This window comes from Puntigrus tetrazona, chromosome 4 (genome assembly GCF_018831695.1).
Source record: "Puntigrus tetrazona isolate hp1 chromosome 4, ASM1883169v1, whole genome shotgun sequence".
NCBI lineage: Eukaryota > Metazoa > Chordata > Actinopteri > Cypriniformes > Cyprinidae > Puntigrus > Puntigrus tetrazona.
In genome coordinates, this window is record NC_056702.1 from 28119595 (window position 1) to 28137994 (window position 18400).

At 38.5% G+C, this 18400-nt stretch overlaps 1 protein-coding gene and 1 long non-coding RNA gene across 2 annotated transcripts; both read right to left on the reverse strand.

The window, feature by feature from the left end:
• Positions 1-652: 652 nt before the first annotated feature.
• LOC122342471 (zinc finger protein 24-like) lies at positions 653-10786 on the reverse strand. Its single transcript, XM_043236293.1, has 4 exons — positions 10221-10786; positions 7302-7613; positions 5470-5787; positions 653-4463 (listed from the first exon to the last, which is right to left on the reverse strand). The coding sequence occupies exons 1-4, from the start codon at positions 10540-10542 to the stop codon at positions 4024-4026; spliced, it is 1392 nt and encodes a 463-aa protein (XP_043092228.1). The 5' UTR covers positions 10543-10786; the 3' UTR covers positions 653-4023.
• LOC122342474 lies at positions 7620-10214 on the reverse strand. Its single transcript, XR_006250577.1, has 3 exons — positions 8333-10214; positions 7947-8015; positions 7620-7724 (listed from the first exon to the last, which is right to left on the reverse strand). It is a non-coding gene; the product is annotated as an uncharacterized LOC122342474 (long non-coding RNA).
• Positions 10787-18400: the final 7614 nt, after the last annotated feature.

An 18400-nucleotide genomic window follows, 5' to 3' on the forward strand; every position in this document is an offset into this window, starting at 1 on the left:
AAAGCAATGGCTTAAAGTTCAATTGAATTGATGGATTTGTTGATTGCACACAAGGAGCGTTTTGTTTCAGTGTTAACTGATGGACTGGAGTCGTGTGGATTAGACTCATTCTGACGGTACCCATTCACCCCAGAGGACTCATTGTTGAAAAAGTGATGTGAATTTCCCCAAATCTGTTCTGAAGAAGAAACTCACCTGCATCTAAATAAGGAGCACATATACACTCTCTATATATTCATCCTGCAAGTTATTTCGTTTGCTGTGAAGGTGCATCTCGAGACTGCAGTATGCAAAAACTTCCACAACTGAAAAAAAATAATAATAATAAAAATCAAACTGCAAGCATCACACAGCTGTTACTGCTCAGAACGTCACAAATGCATCAAACAGGCTTTTTCCAAGTTGCATCTAGCTGGAGGACTTTACTGTAGAATTTATAAAATAAAAAAAACAAACAAACCCCAGGGCCATTTGCACATATGTGCATCAATGTTTAAGAAAAACGTTAATTTCTAGAGATCCCAGCTACACAGAGCTCAGAAACTAAGCTGAGATAAACATCCCTCTTTACCGTTGCGCTGGTAGAAATAAAAGGAAGCAGATTTTATGGATACAGTTCAAAACTTAGACTGAAAAATGACAAAACATGTAATTGATGCAATATTTCACCTTTTTAATATATTGCCATAATTCAAAATGTACAACTACTTCCAGTCACATTAAAAAGACATTTCAGTGATAGGTAAAACTTTTTGGAAAAGAAGTAGAAATTAAATGCTGGTTACAACAACAGGAATTCCTAAAAGATGACTTCTCAATCATGATAATATAATAATAATAATAATGATTTTCGAGCGTAGACCAAATTTTGTGCAAATTTAGTATAGATGTTCTCTATATGTGGTTCATAACGGGCTTTTATTGTAAAATAACAACATTGATTTAAATAGAATGTTTTCATTAAACTACCCTGCGACTTGTTTATTTCTCCCAATTTAGAGATAGTCCACCAAAAAAAAAAAACATTAATAAAAGGTAAAAGCTCTCGTGTTTATCTACTTTTGCCATAAATACGCTTAATGTGAATGAGTCCTGAGGTAATGAACCGAGCAATGCTTTCAGACTACCAACAAAACTGAGGTATGGATGTGTGGAGTAACAGAAAAACAGTGCAAAATTCATACTGGAGTAAAAAGAAAATGGTACAAAAGTAATACTTTGCATTTATTGGTCAAATGCTGAACTCTATAATCCATTTACTATGTATATGGTAAATATACATAGCTACTATGCCATAAAACAGTAAACCGCTTACCATGATCCATGGAAAAGATTCGATCCAATTGGTCTGTTACAACAACAAGTGTTCTTTTTCAATACATGACAATACAGGTTCTTGAAAATGAACAAAACCACTAAAAAGGAGTTATCATGCATAACATAAAACAAAACAAAACACCAAAATGCTCAAGTAGTTCATTAGAAGAATGCAGTATTCTGGGCGAATGCTGGACTGCATCGCAAAGCTCACGTGTCAGACAGTTTGGCAGAAAGACGCTATTCATTTTGGTTAAAAAAAAAAAAAAAAAAAAGAGTTACTGAAAATAAATAAAATAACAGGCGTAGGGTATTGATGCCGGTCAATGGAGTCACCATGAAGCACTTCCAGGGAAGTCACTGCAAACAAACATACCCCACAGAGTCGGTTTTTTTACAAGAGACTGCATCATATATTCGCCAGTACTGAATAAATATCTGCGGCCCAAAGCGATTTTACATGCTAAGATTCTTTAATTCGTGGTCCTAAATGGATGGGCGTATATGGCGCCATTTCATTGCATTAAGTCGGATGCAAAATTCAAGTCCTTCAATATTCATTTAAATTGCTTTTTGTAACCCAGAACAAATGGAAACATACCATAACATTGTCACTCTTACTCATATCAGTTCCTCTTTAGTCTTTTGGATCCACAAGCTGCAATTAGCTTGAGTCTTCACCCAAAAATGACAATTCTGTCCTCATTTATTCACCCTCATGTTCTGTTGAAGCAAAGAATAGCTCTCCACGCTATGGAGGTTAATAACTACCAGCGACTGTTTGGTTACCGATATTTATCAAAGCACATGGTTACAGTTGTATTTTTGGATGAACTATAAAGAGTCTTTATTTATTAGTTCAACCTCAAACCTGCATGACTAAACCTGAAAGATATTTTTGGGTGAACTAACTCTTTCCGTGAACCAGTCTGAATCGATTAAACATACCGATTTATTTTAACATTAAAGTCAGATCTGACTGGAAGTAACAATTAAAGAACTAGTACAATATCTAGAGCTGACTGTTAAGGAGAAAGCACGAAGCACAAGAAAATAGTAGTTCTGGTTTGTTTGTTTTTTTCCCTTTTTTTTTTAACAGGCAGGGTGCTAAACAATGAATTTACCTCTCAATTATCACCAAAACCTACAATATCAGCTTATTAAACGCTTAAATCTAGGCACTAAACAGATAAAGTACTTCATTATATTCTATAAATGAAGTTACGATACTTAATACATCTGAAAGAAGCTTAGGGTTCATAATGTAAAATGTAATGGCCCATATTGTAAAAGAAAAAAAAAAAAAAAAGGCAATACAATCCAAATGAATATGTATGGTCGAAAGTGTTTTCCCTTCATTGTAATCTTTGGGTCGCAAGTTCTTGGTACCTTCCTACAGGGACGTATTAAGTAGCGGAAAGCAAAATAAGCCACATTTTTAATGCACAATCAAATAATAAGCAGGCCAACTGGCCGGTCCCGTTTCATTTGTAAACGTTTTTTGTTTATTTTTTTGAGCAGGACCTTAACTCCTGATATTGCAGAAGTCCCGAAAGATATGGTCCCATCGATGAGGTATTGATCCGAGCAGTAACAGTAACACCTTGTACTTCCCCCTCTCCCATCATGCTCATTACCGACAGAGATATTGTAAAACTTCAGGGCTGAGAGTGGGAATGTGCGTAACAGGTGGGACCTACATCTCCTCGATATAGGGCAAAAATTGTAAGTGCAGAATCCGTCTGCCTCTCTGGAAATGGTAGATAACGGCTTCCCTAAGGAAGACTCTGTATACACATACATGCCACCGTTGCTGGAAAAAACAAATCTTCCAGTTCAAGAATCGAGCCACAGCCGAACAGTACAGGAAGACGCTACTCTAGTTGAGGATACTAGTAAAGTCAGATCCTCTTTTAAAGTCACTGAAATGAGAATATGAAGATTTAGGAGCTTCAAGTTTCTTTTCGGGAACCATTTCAATGCAATTTTCTTCTCATCTCATCCTCCTTGAAGAGATCCTTGGTTGTGCACGTCATGCAGTCGATGACAGATGTGCAAGTTCAAGTCGAAAACTGACATCCTCAATCCATGGCGAAAGGTTGAAGAAAACGTCTAGAATCTGACGTGAAAGTCGAGACTTTAATCATATAAAAATCCAGTATGACATCTAAACACAAGAGGTATTTCATGTTGAGTACTAAGTCAGTAAGGACATATGAAAAACCGGTCCATTTGATCGCAGGAGACGTGTTACACTCTCTGGTTCGTTTGATCACATTCAAAAAGGTTGTAAAAAGAAACAAGACCAGCATGCTGCATGGGACCTATTAACTAGTGACTTCCTGTAACACGTCTCAAATATTTACAAAGTCTTAGGATGTTTTAAAACTTGTGTTATGAAAAAACACCCAATGGAAAAATGAAATTCTTCGATCCTTATTTTCATGGTCTGTACATATCCTACTTTGATATCTACACACGCTTCCAATAATCCTTAAAATTAGGAAAACGTAATGGAGGTAAAGACATCTCAAATTGTGTCTGATGACTAATCCGTTTACCTCACTGTACCTTCAAAAAGAAAAAAAAGGCTACACGTTTCTTGCATTTCCTTCACCAGTACTTGAAATGGATTTGAAAGTCTGACTCGCTTCGAGAAGCAATTATTACTGGAAAGCCTCTTGAGTTTCTTTCATCTACACACTCTTATATTGTTTTGTCTGTGTGTGTCCGTAAGTGAGCCTGGAGCCTTGAAGGCTGGGAGAAACTCTTTCCACATTGTGGGCATCTGTTGGGCGTCTCCTCGTGTGTTTGTCGGTGGGCTCTGAGAAGATGTGCTCGACTGAACTTCCTGCCGCACTCTTTGCAAGCATGGGATTTTCTCCTACCTTTGTGTTTCAAGGACTCCGTCCTGTCCGCCGACTCGTCGTCATCTTCGTCATCCTCCTCTTCGTCATCCTCCTCTTCCTTTTTCTTATTCATCTGCTCACTCTTTGAGCCCTTACCGGGCTGCGAATCACCCGGTTCTGTGGACACTTCCACGCTGGGAACGGCATCCATGGACTCATCGTCATCCTCGAGAAGCTGCGAAGGAAGTGTCAGGAGTCTTTGCAACATAGAAGGGGATCTGATTTGAGAGTCGTCACCTGTATATACACAAAGAAAGGGACTTGAAAAGCTGGCATGATTTCAAATTATAATATATAATTATATAATATAATATATTATAATCCCTACTCAGTGCTTGGCAGATGCAGAACTTGGTATGTTAAGAGTTTGTTACCAATTGCATAATGAAAACAACCTCGTTACTATATTGTTTTCATTATGCAATTGATAAACTTCAATTTAAAAGTAACAATGTTAGTAAAAAAAGTCTAGGTTACTCACTTTAAAAATAATTCAAACATAGTCAGAATTAATCTAATCTAATATGCACACACACACACACATTACTACATACACAACATTAAACATATAGACACACACACACATTACATATATATATATACACACATACATATATATATATATATATATATATATATATATATATATATATATATATATATATATATATATATATATATATATATATATATACTACTGCAGGTTTTGTTTAATAAATGCAGAAGAATATAAAACTAAAATAATTTAAACACTAATAACAGAAACATTTTATTTGTTTACTTGCATGTCAATGTGACCATCAACTGTTATCAGAGAACTGTAAACTGTTTAAACATTAACAAAATTTTTCATCTGCCAAAAACACTTGGGAATCTCACTAGGGTGACTGAATATGACGACGACATTGTGTTTCACAGCTACACATCAGCAGCATTTACTAACATGCACAATTATTTGTTTGCATAATTACATGGTCTGATTATAGCCCGATTGCTAAATGGTTTGACACACGGTAGGACTTTTAGAAAAGGAAACATTACAGAAAAAAGTAGAACTAGGGAGAATCAATAAATTGTGACAGTGTTTATATGTAATCAAAAGTAAACGTTAAATATTCTTAACATACCCGAATATTCATATTTTAAAATGTAATATATTCTAACTGCAAATGCTAATGCAAACCAGATTACATGTTACAACCCAGCACAGACCGTACTAGATCATCATCACGGCTCGGCCTACCTGAGGAGCTGATAACAGGAACGCTTTGAGCCTCAGAGGTGAGAGAAACCACCTCCATATCGTCGAGTGGCAACCAGGGCGGCTGGCCCACCTCGAGCTCCAGCTTCCTCTGAGTGGCCAGGCAAGACGGCATGAGCGTCTCTCGAATTAAGCTGTCCATGTCGGTCACCGAGCCCGAGCTCAGCCCGGTGCGCTCCTCTTTACTGCTGGTGACCTCTTTGATCTGCCAGAGGTCACTGCACCACTTCTGCCCAAAGACTTTGTCCAGGATGGGCACCCAGTCCTGAGCCACTGCAATGACAGTCTGCTTATCTGGTTCTGTTTGGGAGAAGAAAAAAAAACAGACGGAAAAGATAAACAATGACTTATTTTTCAGGTTTACTTAACTCCAATTAAAGTCAGGTTACATGCTTAAGGAAACGGGACACCAAATGACCTTTCTATAAGATCTATACAGAATTCTGCTGTAAACAACATAGAATTCACTTTTAAAGCGATTTTTGCATTTGAAAGCAATAACCGTAATTAGGCGAATAAAATTCAATAACTGAGAAGCACAAACATATTTCAGTACAAACTCCGGGTCTTATTCAATAATTACCTGCAATGCAGGCACCGTCAGTCGGAAACAAGACATTTATTGTGAGCAGAACCGTTGGCCTGGTGTGCTTTGTTTTTACATAACAGCTTAAAAATAGAATTCTGAATGAAACCCAAAGAACAGATGGCAAAACAATAAAGTACTTTTGTTTCTGGTCTGTCTGTCGTTGAACAATAAACTGAGGAGTGCCAATATAATGCTTTAATAAAAGGGGAAATTAAATTTTGCCTTCGAACATTGGGTATAAAGAATCCTCAACATTTTCAGCTTTTTAGCATTAATTCCACACCAGCCATATTTAAATTAAACTCGCTGTCATTTTTTTATGACAGACATGCCTTCTATGAAAAATTAAGATTGCATCTTAACTCTCAAAAGCTTGATGCAGTTGAAAATTGAGCACTAAACAGAATTTTATTTAAAAGTAATGTTTGTGTACATGTTTTATTGATCGTAGGAGCCAATCAAACAATGGACAACAGTTACAGTTCCAACCTGAAAACAACAATAAATAGATGAACATTGAGAAGTTCTTTCAGAACGTTTCAGGTTCCTGGTAGAAGAATGACGTGTACAGAACAGTAAGCCATATCATGGCAGACTGAATCCTGCACTCGGTGCTCAGAACCAGCCTGAAAGTGAGGGAACTGCATCAAACTAATTTTTATTTTATTTTTTTACAGTTAACAGATTTTTCTTTCATTTGTTTTAGTGATTGGTCAACTAAACAGTGCTAACGATGCATACAAATGAACAAATGTTATCAGTGCGCAATTAATTCGAGTAAAATCATTCCACAAAAAGAAGTGATTCTATACAACTTTACACTGCCAGGTTCAGTAAGATTAATTTTTACTGAAATTAATACTTTTATTGAGGAAGGATGCACTCAACTGATCGAAGCTGACACTTAAGTTTTAAATGTAACAAAATAGCATTGATAATATTATTTACATACAAGCAACACTGAAGCCTGGAGTAGTAATGATGAAAAATAATTTTGCAACACAGGAATACATTTCAAATTACTGTACTGTCCTTATAAAAGGCAAAAATTATACGTTTACATTTAATAATATTTAGCAATATTACCGTTTATAGGCTACTGTATTTTCGATTGAATAATTGTAGCCAGGGTGAACCCTTTTAAAGATTCAACAGCAAGTTACAGACCCCAACCTTTGTCCATACATTCTAATTACAAACTACTAGTCAATAAAACAGTTTGTACCATTTGTGGTTTCATTTTTTTCCTTTTCCCTCTCTTTTTTGTGCGTTTGGTCCTGCACGCCTTTCGACTCTTGCTTCTCCGCTTTGGAGCTGCTAGGAGAGACAGACTCACAGTGGCGCTCTTCCGTTTCCACAGCAAGCACACTACCGTCCTCCGCCGCGCTCTTGTCCTGCAACTGCTCTTTTAATATCTGGTTTTCCCGCTCCTTCTTGGTGAACTCCGAGAGCAGGTCGTCAAAGCTGTCTTCCACGATTTTAGACAGCTCACAGACGGCGAACTCCAGCACGTGCTCCATAACGGATTTTAACTGACCTGAAAACGGAGACAGCGTTGTGATATATTCACTCAATTCACAAAGTTCTCGTGACAAAAACAGGTAGTTATTGCCTGTAGGTTCTCTAATCTCTGCGTCATCCACACACACTGCAGAGAAAGGCACAAAATAAAGCTGCTGGCTGACATTTACGAGAATCACACCAATTTGCCTCGCTCCCTACTTTCTGCAAGAAAAGTTCAGATCTAAAGCCTCAATTACGCTATGTCAAGATCTGAACACAATCTAAATGAAAATCCCACTACGAACGCGTTTCTGTTGATGCAGAAATGGAACTGATGGACTGCATAAAACTGTATTTTAAGCCTCACCTATAACAGCATTTGCAGACTACCGTATCGTATGCACGCGTGTATGATGGCCGCATTGGGAAGTTCACACTGCAAAACCAAGTAAATGCATTCACAAAAATTAATGTACACATATAATAATGCTCTTTACCATGTTCACAAACCGAGCAAATGTTTCCCTTTTTTAAATGTAAACCCAACGCAAATTATCGAGATTTGCAAAAGTATGAAAATTTCAGTTTTAAAAGGTTTAGGGGTCTCCAAAAAGTGCATTTTAGGACAAAAGAGGAGTCATTAATATTCTCTGCATAATTACCCCAGCACTTCTTACGGTGACAGGGTATCAGCGGCTTGAATGTAAATCAGAAGGAAGTGCTGCGGGTCTGAATTTTGATTTGGACGCTTACCTTGTCATGTGCATGAAACGCACCTCCCTGCAGAAACGCAGCCTTTAAAATGCACCGCATGCAGTCCTCTGCATTCCTCCCTGACTGTACGGTGCCCATTTTGATCAGACGACTGAAAGTCCCTAAACGCCTCACTTAAAATATGAACAAACCAAGCCACGTTGGAAAATCATTCTTCGTTCTTAAACGGTGTAATTTGCGAGCCGGCTCACACTAATGTCGGAAATGTGCAGCGCTTTCTAAGCAACGCGAAATGCCATTTACTACCAATTTCACTTCTGTAATATGATGCATTGCAGTAGGAAACAGAATATACGTTTAAGGCATGATGACTTTAGCAATTGATTGGATCTTTATGACAAAGAGAGGCTGGAAAGTAAAAGCGCTCTGTGAAATTGATCAAAAAGAACTAATTTTAGAGGCATTTTTTTAAAATAATGTAGGCCAATCATGCAGAAATGTTGATTTTTTTAACTAGAAAAATACGACAACAGAAGGTTACGAGTTACAATGTATTATTTATAGCAAATATAAAAATTTCTTCTTGCAGTGCGTTTATATATTTTACCAGATGTATAGGGCTTTCTTTAGTTTTTCCTTTTCATAAGTATTTTATTACTACATGTCTATATATAGCTATAATAATCACTTACTTTAAGAAAACTGCGATTAAACATAATAAAGGTTTACCTATTCAAATACAATTTTAAAAAGACATGTAACTGGCATGATAACTTTAATGAGCAAGACATCAGATATCCCCATTGAATTCTAGTGGTGCATCTGTTGCAAGCAAATTAAATGGTGCATTTTTGAGAAAACATGTTGACACGCCATGCTATGACATCAAAGCTGGGCTCCTTTGTGATTTCGCTGCAGTCTCTGCTTGGGATGATGACTCTCGTAACACTCCCCCTGAAACCCCAACCATGGATACCCTCCGCAGGGTCTGGTAGGTGTGGCCTCTTCTAACCACCTCTATTGGCCAAAATGCAAGGCAAAGGCCCCCTCCCCGTGGCTACCGTCACCACAATATGAAAAGCAGCGCTAAGGAGCAGCTCAACGACAGGAGCGTCATCACCAAAACCAGCCATTGGCAGCAGCCACAACAAGTCAGCCATACTCCAAACATTAAAAAGGTCTATGCATACGTGCCCGCACAGGCCTGAAGACTGCTGACTAAGATTCATTTCAACGGCCAGACATCCAAAACTTCCTTCAATCATGCAATTCCACTCAACGGAGACTAAACATTCGGGCTAAAACAATGCATTGTTTGTTATGCAGACTTGCACACTTCCTCCAACGGATCAAATGATTGGTTTGATTAAAAACACTTGAGCGTTGAAGACCAGTTTATCTTAATTAACATCTGAATTAAAAATCGTAAGTTAGACTTCTAAATCAAATTCGGCGTAGTTGTGTTTTGCGTGGTCCAAGAAGGCCATAACTTTCTAACTAGTGCACCATCTTGGAGCAGCAAGACAACAGTTGATCAAGGTGGTTTTGGTAACTAGTCAACCAGCTAGTTACCAACTTACATCACCTAGAAACCATGTCGTAAAACAGAGCTGCCAGCTAAAGCTGGATTTTCCATCATGGTGCAGGGTCATTCCTGCCACGTTTGTAAAAACACAGGGGCACGTAAACACAATCAGAGAATTGAAACCCACGGCCTCGAAAGCAGACCAAGTTAATTACGACTTCCTCCTTCCGTTCAAAATGGTGTATACCCTTATTTTCATAAACCTCGCCACTGCGCACCAAGCCATTCGCGTCGTAAACACGAGCGTTTTAATAACGCGGACCGCCGAGCGAGATGCCCAGCGCGTTTCGTTCGTTTCCGTTCAATAAAAAAAACACACGGTTTGCGCTCGAATAGCCTTACCGACTGCTCGAGCTTTCTGCTCGCGCCTGAGCGTTTCGGACCGAGCGCCACATTCAGGGTTTTGACTGGGGGTGTGTTGCTTTGTTTCATTGTTCGCGTCCGTTTTCCCCTTAGACGCATTGCTTTTCCCGTTGCCTCCACGAGACTGAAGGGTCGCCCTTAAGCGCTGGTTTTCCTGCTCTTTGGTGGCCGTTTCCAACAGCATTGAATTCAGAGTGGCCCCGACTGTCTTGGTGATTTCCTGAACGGCGAGCTGCACTACCTGCTCCAGCGCGGACTCCAGCTGACCTTGGAAAAACGAAATGTACAGGGCACCGTTCATGTTTACGACCGATCCGTTGGGAGACCTCTTTCATTCTTCCTCTTCCCACCTCCCAAAAATAGCGTTAAATACACAGAAGTACCCCCAGCACAACTGACTAGAAACGAAGTTGCCCCTTTCTCGCGAAGCGCATCGTGGATGTGTACGCCCCTCGGTGTGCGGTACCGTACTGTACCTCGTGAAGACGCACTGGGAAATCAAAATAGTCCACGAGCGCATTCGCGATCTTCCCTCGGACGACCACTACGCCATTTTGCCCTAAATATATAAACGTCTCGTGCACGTAACCAGCGTGAGGAAACGCGGCATTAAAACGCCGCTTTAGCGTTCAATGCAATTAATCGAGCCGTTTGTGGGTTTCGTCTTCAGGCGAGAATAAGTGAAGCCCATTCGTTTAAACTCTTTACTAGATCACAGCCACTCGGTTATTACAGGTTGCGTGCTGATTTTGTCTAGCATATTATTTTGTTGCATAAGGACCGCCACTTGTAACGCGTTTATCGTGCGCTCCTCTGGTTTATTTACGGTAAAAGCGCCGCTGCATTATCTAAGAGGAGGGCGGGGCGAGATCCGCCAGATTACAGATGTAAAGGCATGTTGTGTGGCGCGTAAAAATTGGGCTGTCGGGGTGTGAATATATCTATATGTGTGTGTGTGTGGCAGATTTAATTATGTATTTTTTGATGTTTAGTGCATGTGAAGCAATCATTACGCCTTATGCTGACCACACCCACAAATAGTATATAAACACACGTTTTCAGTCATAGGTGCCCGGTGAAAGATGTCTGCCCTTATGAGGCGGCCCCCTCTTAGTTTTACCAAAAGGGTTAGTTCAACTAACAAGTGCCTCTTTGTTGATCACAGAAGAACATATTTTGAATGTTTGGTTTAACTAAACAGTTGAGGGTGACCATTGATGTGATGAAAAGCCAATGGCTGCCTCAGCTGTTTGGTTGCTAGCATTATTTAAAAAGTCCTCCTTAGTGTTCAACAGAAAGTGTGAAACGAGCGGAGTGCATGCTCGTTTTTGGTTTAACTTTCTCTTTACACAACAACACCAACAAAAAGACGTATTCGACTTCTAATCTGGCTGCAGTCTTCGTCTGCTGTGACTGTGCGTAATTTAAAACACTGTCAGAAAAGCTTTTGCTAATAATGGTGCCTGTTGAGTTTCTGAGGCTGTAAAACAGCAGGAAAAGAAGTTCTCCATCGTGTGCGTGATCTGTGGCCATGAATATACCGCAGCACCGGTTCCTGTTCCTATCAACAAAGGAAGAAGACTGGGGCCTCACACACTGTTGTTCAACTGCGTATTGGGGCAAAGAGACGCATACGGTTCTAAGTATTTTAGAAAAAAATCGCTTGTACACAAGACCGTAGTTGACTGTTTTAAGGTTAAAGATCGTAACTACTTATACTAACTACGTAAATACTCCATTAAATGATTTTTGCAATACTATATATACAAATATTCTTCGTGGATATTACTGAAGCATAGATGTTAGAACTGCAGCTATTAATTGTACAATAATGATCTTATGTGCATGCTCTCCGATGTTGCCAGTGACACTAAGCTTGTGAGTAAAATATACTGCTCGTTACTATTTTACTAGGACTGGGTGAAGTGTTAGTGGATAAGCAGAGAGATAAGCGGACGTGTGTTCACCGTGACAATAATATATATGCACATTCTGTTCGAAAGGCTGTCTTAATTATGTATCTTGTAAGGCATTCAGCTAATTACAAAGCTCTAATCACAGCACGGTTTTTAAACACCAGGGGTGCAGTATGATAACTGTATCAAATAAAAGGCGCTTAATAGAGTCATCCTTTTTTTGGGCATAATGGCAAAACTAATTGCATTTAACTTTTCAGTGCATAACAATGCAATGAAACAATACCTCGATTAATAAAAACAAATTAGCGTATATCACATAAACAAGGATGTTTAGATCAGAAAAGACCAGTTTGAAGATAACTTAAGTATCAATTTTATCTCGACGCTCCAAATAGGACAGTGTCATTCAGTTTTACAGCCTGAAATGACAATTCACTTTAATTCAGGCCGCTCAGCATGAATCAAACATGCAGAATAAGTCATTTTTCACTAGTGCTGACACCTTGCTTTTTAAGTTTGCAGATCCTTAAATGAAATAAAACTTAAACGTATATCTGTGCTTGTCAGAATTGCAAACAATGCAGCTAGACTTAGAATATCTTACAAAAATGAATAGGCTAATTTTAGTAAAACGTGTGGCATTGTTAATATCAGTTGTATTGGGTGACACAACCCAAAAATAATTTAACACAGCAATAGAAATATATAAGGACTGCAAACAAACTTGGGGCGTGGTCCGCTGTACCGGAAGTGAGGAAAGGTAGCCTCTGTTTATCACGCACAGTTATTATTGTAAATTTGTCATGAAGCGGTGTATTGCCGTGACAGGCGATCAGACATCGAGCAGTCCTGCAGAGATTAATTAATGACAACAAACACCAGCCATTCATCCGCGCGCATATATTAATATTACCGTGGCCATATCGCTGCGTAACATTACGCAGGTATTCACGCCACCTATTTAATAAACATAAGCCAAATCCTTCCCCGTAGTACAATTCGTAAATTCATCAGCAGTGTAGCCAATCGTTTATTAATATTCATGAATCTCAGCTCTGCGTGAGGCTGAGGGAGCGTGTCACATCATATTGTCGTGATATAACAACGGTGCTGTTTTTAGCGCATGCTAGCTTGCTTATGTTAGCTTTTTCAACGCATTGACGTCCCTGAGATTGTGATTTGTTACAAACCAGGGCTTGACGTTTGAACTTTTTTTTTTTTTTTTTGCTCAGCCACTGTGGCTATTTTCCAAATAACGCATGCAATAAGCTTTCGGAAATCCATACATTTTACTAATAATGACACTTAATATAATAAGTAAATATAGGGCCGTTGCCATCGCGATCGATCTTTCCACTGCAGAAGAAACAGAAGGGACTGCATTTGTAACAGATCAGTTTAGCTGAAATATTATACATTTATTTATATATATATATATATATATATATATATATATATATATATATATATATGTATATGTGTGTGTGTGTGTGTGTGTGTGTGTGTGTATTTTATATTATGTATATTATACTAATCTTATATATTATAAATAAGAAAAAAGATAGGATAGTCTGATACTAAATCGCCACTAGACGGCAGCATGTTCAGTGACTCATCTTTCAAACGATTCTTTCAGACGACTGATTCATTCAAGTATGAAGCAAGTGCCTGTCCTTATGAATGGACCCTTTACCTCTTGACCCAAATCATTCAAAACCCGACTCATTCGTTAACAAAACACCGCTGCTCTGTGTGTTGTATATATGCGTAACCGTTCTGCTGTGATCTTTGGAACTATTTCGACTGACCAAATAGAACAAAGACTGTCAACATTCTATATTTTCAATAAATTCAAATACTGAACTAAAATGTATATATATTTACTACTAATTTTAGCTATATAAAGTCAAATTTGCAGTCATGGCTTTCAGAAAACGTCCCTCTCTTGGTCGAGTCATGTTGTTTAACTATGCCGTAAGATATTTAAAAAAAAAATAAAATTCTGTGTGCAGTTGCTTTCATTACCTTTGTTTGTTTTGATTTCACCACAAGGTTTTTTTTTGTTTCAGTTACCTTGTTGTTGTTACTAATCGCCGTTTACATGCACTAAATGCAATAAAATCAGAACCGTTCTCACAGAAATTTTGGTGCAGTTAGATGTTTTAATCAGATTAGTTCGTATGCTCGGGCAAGTAAAATTCTCTTCTTTCACCTGCCCCTTTAAAAAAAAAAGTGTGAGAATTTGCAAATGGTTATATTTATTCCATTAAGAAATAACTAAATTGTGAAATGTAACACTCTGAATTCATTACGAGATTCACACAAGACTTATAAACTGAATCGTAAGATGTGAATGCAGAAACGTTTGATGAGTATATGTTATTTTGTTTTATTATTATAAGATACAATAAAAGATGAAATTCAGCAAAAATCAATAAAAAACCCATGTATGTATTGATAGCATCCTTTAATCTCATGCGTGCGTTTTAGCCCCTGGGGTCCTGTGTGGCCTGATCCTGATACAGGGATTGCTGTAGCATTGAGAAGCCGCTTGGCAGGCGTTTAAGATAGACTGCAAGTTTCTCCCTTCGCTGCCGCTGCACTCAGTGACCTGTACGTGGGTCATAAATTGCAGCACAGAATGCAAAATAACAAGCCCTCCTGCAGCAGTGCGCTCAACGCAGCCTAGCTATCAATTCAGCTCTGCGTTAAAGAAATAGTTCAGCCAAAAGAGAAATATCTGTCATCGTTTGCTCACCCTCATGTCATCCCGTATGATTTTATGCCATCATGTGGAAAACAAACCAATATACCAACTTGGCAAAGACGCAGCATAAAAGTACAAAGCAAGTCCTTCGCGTGGCGAGCAGATGATACAGGTTCGAACAAATACAAGGATAAAACGTTGTTGCTTTCGGACGAACCTTTACCGCATCTCGCATTGGTCACAGTACAGTTTGTTTTCAGACCACAGGCCTGTCAGAACGAAGGACTTTACAACTGATGTAACATCTGGGTCGGACTCGGCTACGCTGTTGGTGTAAATGGGTTAGCCCATATTCCACAGCAAGTGGTCATGGCCTAGATCACAATCAGGACTAAACCAAAATCTGATGCTGTGTGGCGCTAGTAAACAAGGTTAGAAGTCGTATATATTTTTTACGCATTTTGCTATTCGTGTCGTTAAGAACGTTTGGCACAAGCGCGAAGGGTGAAATAAAACTGAGTATTAATTCAAAGTGGGTTTCTGGTGTGGCTTTTTGAAAGCTGCTTGGATGAACACACACTTAAAAGCCTGTCACATGTTTAGCCACTGGCTTATTTGTTTTCATTGATTGAAGTTGCTTTATTAGTAGTCATTTGTTACTTTAGAACACACACACACACACGATTAAGGTTATTTAACAGCTTATTGAACACAGAAGTGAACATGCACATGTACTTACCTTCGTAACATTAGCCCTAGAGTCTCTGGGGGGTGTTCCAGAAAGCAAGGTTAATCTACCATCGGCTAAACTCTGAGCTCTTGGTTGATTAACCCAAACCTTGCTTACTCGAGGTATGCCGGTTCCAAAAACACGCATGTCCCTGGTTAACACGCAAGACATTCTCAACAGAGCAACGAATCGACAAGTCTCTAAGGAGAGCGGCGCTAAGAAAAAGCGCGCATGCGGTTTCTTTCTTCTTCTGTTCAGAGGTCATTTACATGCTTCATGCACATTGCCACCTAACGTTCAATTTGATCTCAAACCCATGAAAATAAAAATGATATTGTTCGTTTGATGCAAAATTAGATATGTATTTTTTATGATCAAATTATAGAAATTGCAGATCCTTAAGTGAGTTGATAATCAAATATAAACATAATATCTTGCTATAAAGTGTTTTATCATTTATGCAGAAAGCGTAAATATAAATATAATAAACATATAAGAATTCTATTGCAATCACATATAATGAAATGCACAATCTGTCACATCCACTGCGGTCTCGTCAGTAAAGCTAACCCTGAAACATAACCTACTCCGGAGAGGAAGCTGCTATGACTACTTGAATACCCTGAAAGTTACCTCCGTTTTTGGACCTGAAGGCTGAGGGTACTCTTAAACACATCCGAGTATGTATATATATCTGCTCCTGTGGATTTAAATGTAATTTCTGACTCCGTTTTGCCCACAACTGCCCTGCTTGTTCTTGGCCGCCACCACAACCTGTGACTAGAAGCTAAATAGAAAGTGAGCTTCAGAATAAATGAATCTAATCATATAAAGAGTTTTCGCTGCTATGATCAATGGCTGTGTGAAACCTCGTTGTTCTTGAGTGCACGAGGGGGGAAAATGTAACTGTAACAATTTTCTTGAAGGTTTCACAGACTATTGATTCATTATTTTTAATCATTTAATTTTTTTTTAGCTTTGTTTAATACTAGTTGGTGTCCTAGGTGAGCTCAAGAGTCTTGGGGCCGAGGTTTGAGAGCACCCTGAGAACCTTCAAATAAATTAGTGCTGTAAATGTATTAATTACTGGTATGATAAGATACATGAACACTGCAATGAAATAAATGTGGTTTGATAAATGTGAGATGGTTGAAAGTGAAGAGTCAAAGCCTAATCGTTTTCAAATGCTTGATGGTATGATAAGAGAACCAGCGGTTTACACCATTTTTGCAGACTCTGCAGACAAGAAGTGTGAAAAACTTCTGTCTCACTCAAAAGTTGTTTAGTCAGATATTTTGTGAATGCTGTTGCGTTGAATGCTTGCATTAACTGAAGTTGATTAAGAATACACAAATATCTTGGTATAATAAAATCCTAAAAGGAATAGCTGACCCAAAAATGAATATTTCTTCACCCTCTGGCCATCTAAGATGTGGATTGAGTTTCTTTCTTAATCGTATTTGGAATAATTTAGCGTCACTTGCTCACTAGCGGATCCAATTTAGTGAATGGGTGCCATCAGAATAAAAGATGATAAAAATAATCACAATAATCCAGAAGTAACCCACACCACTCCAGTTCATCAGTTTACACCTTGTTTAGTGAAAAGCTGCATGTTTTAACTCCTGCTTCTGCCAACAATATAATTCTCAATTGTGCTATTAACCCGTTTGGACTCTAATTCCGACGGCACCCATTCAATGCTATTTTTCCAAATCTGTTCCATGCTCATCTACATCTTGAATGGCCAGTGTTACACGTTTTAGCAAATGTTTTCCCTTTTCGAGTGTACTGTTTCTTTAAACGTGAGATAAATGCGGAAAAAAGCCCAAGAGATAAGTGTCCACAGCAATAATCGTACTGCTCCCATTCAAAGAGATTCAATAATGTTTACTACTGAACTTGCACAGCTATTATCAGGTTCAAAACAAAGAAAAGCAAAGAATAAGTGGTTGGTTCATTCCTCAAAAATCCCTAAGAGCAGAGTACAGAGACTGACCCTTTCCAATTGACTTGGTAGGAATTTTCAGTAAGTAAGTGAGATAAGAACCAATCAAGCACGGATACAGAGATGCCAATCGCAGTCAGTGCAGAGGTCAACAGTCTGCAATTTAATGCATTAAACACGGCAGACAGAGGACTGAATCAAGACTGATACCAAATCTTGATTAGCATGACCCTGCAGTGTGAGTCTTACTAGCAGAAGACTATATGTCATGATTCATTAGCGGTAAGTGCACCTCATTGCCGTTGAGAAATGCAGGCCGCAGTACAAACCCTAGCTTTCAAACAGGGTTCTCTCATACTTACGGTGGGACATTCTTTGAAAGCTAAAGAAAATTCTAATCAAATGAGACGATATTTTATTCACAATAGAACATAGATAACATAATAAATGTTTTAATGCACAAAATGAGCTCACTTCAAATTTGAAGGCTGCTACAGGTCTCAAAATAGTTGGGACAGGGCATGTTTACCACAGGGTTGCCTTCCCTCTTCTTTTCGAAACAGTTAGAAGATGTCATGGCATTGAGGTTAGGAGTTGTTGTTGGATTTTGGTCCAATTCTTGTCTAATATAGGTTTCCAGCTGCTAAAGAATTTGCGGTCGTCTTTACGTTTAATGATAATAGCTGATCATGCTACAGATGTCGACTAACCTAATTGCTAGATGTTCTTCCAGCTGAATCTTTTCAAAATGTCTTGCCTTTTCAGCGCTTTGTATGCGTTGTGCCAACGTATTGAGAACTGTAGCAGCAGGCGTCAAATTTAAAATGAGCTTATTTAGTGAATAAAAGTGTCAAA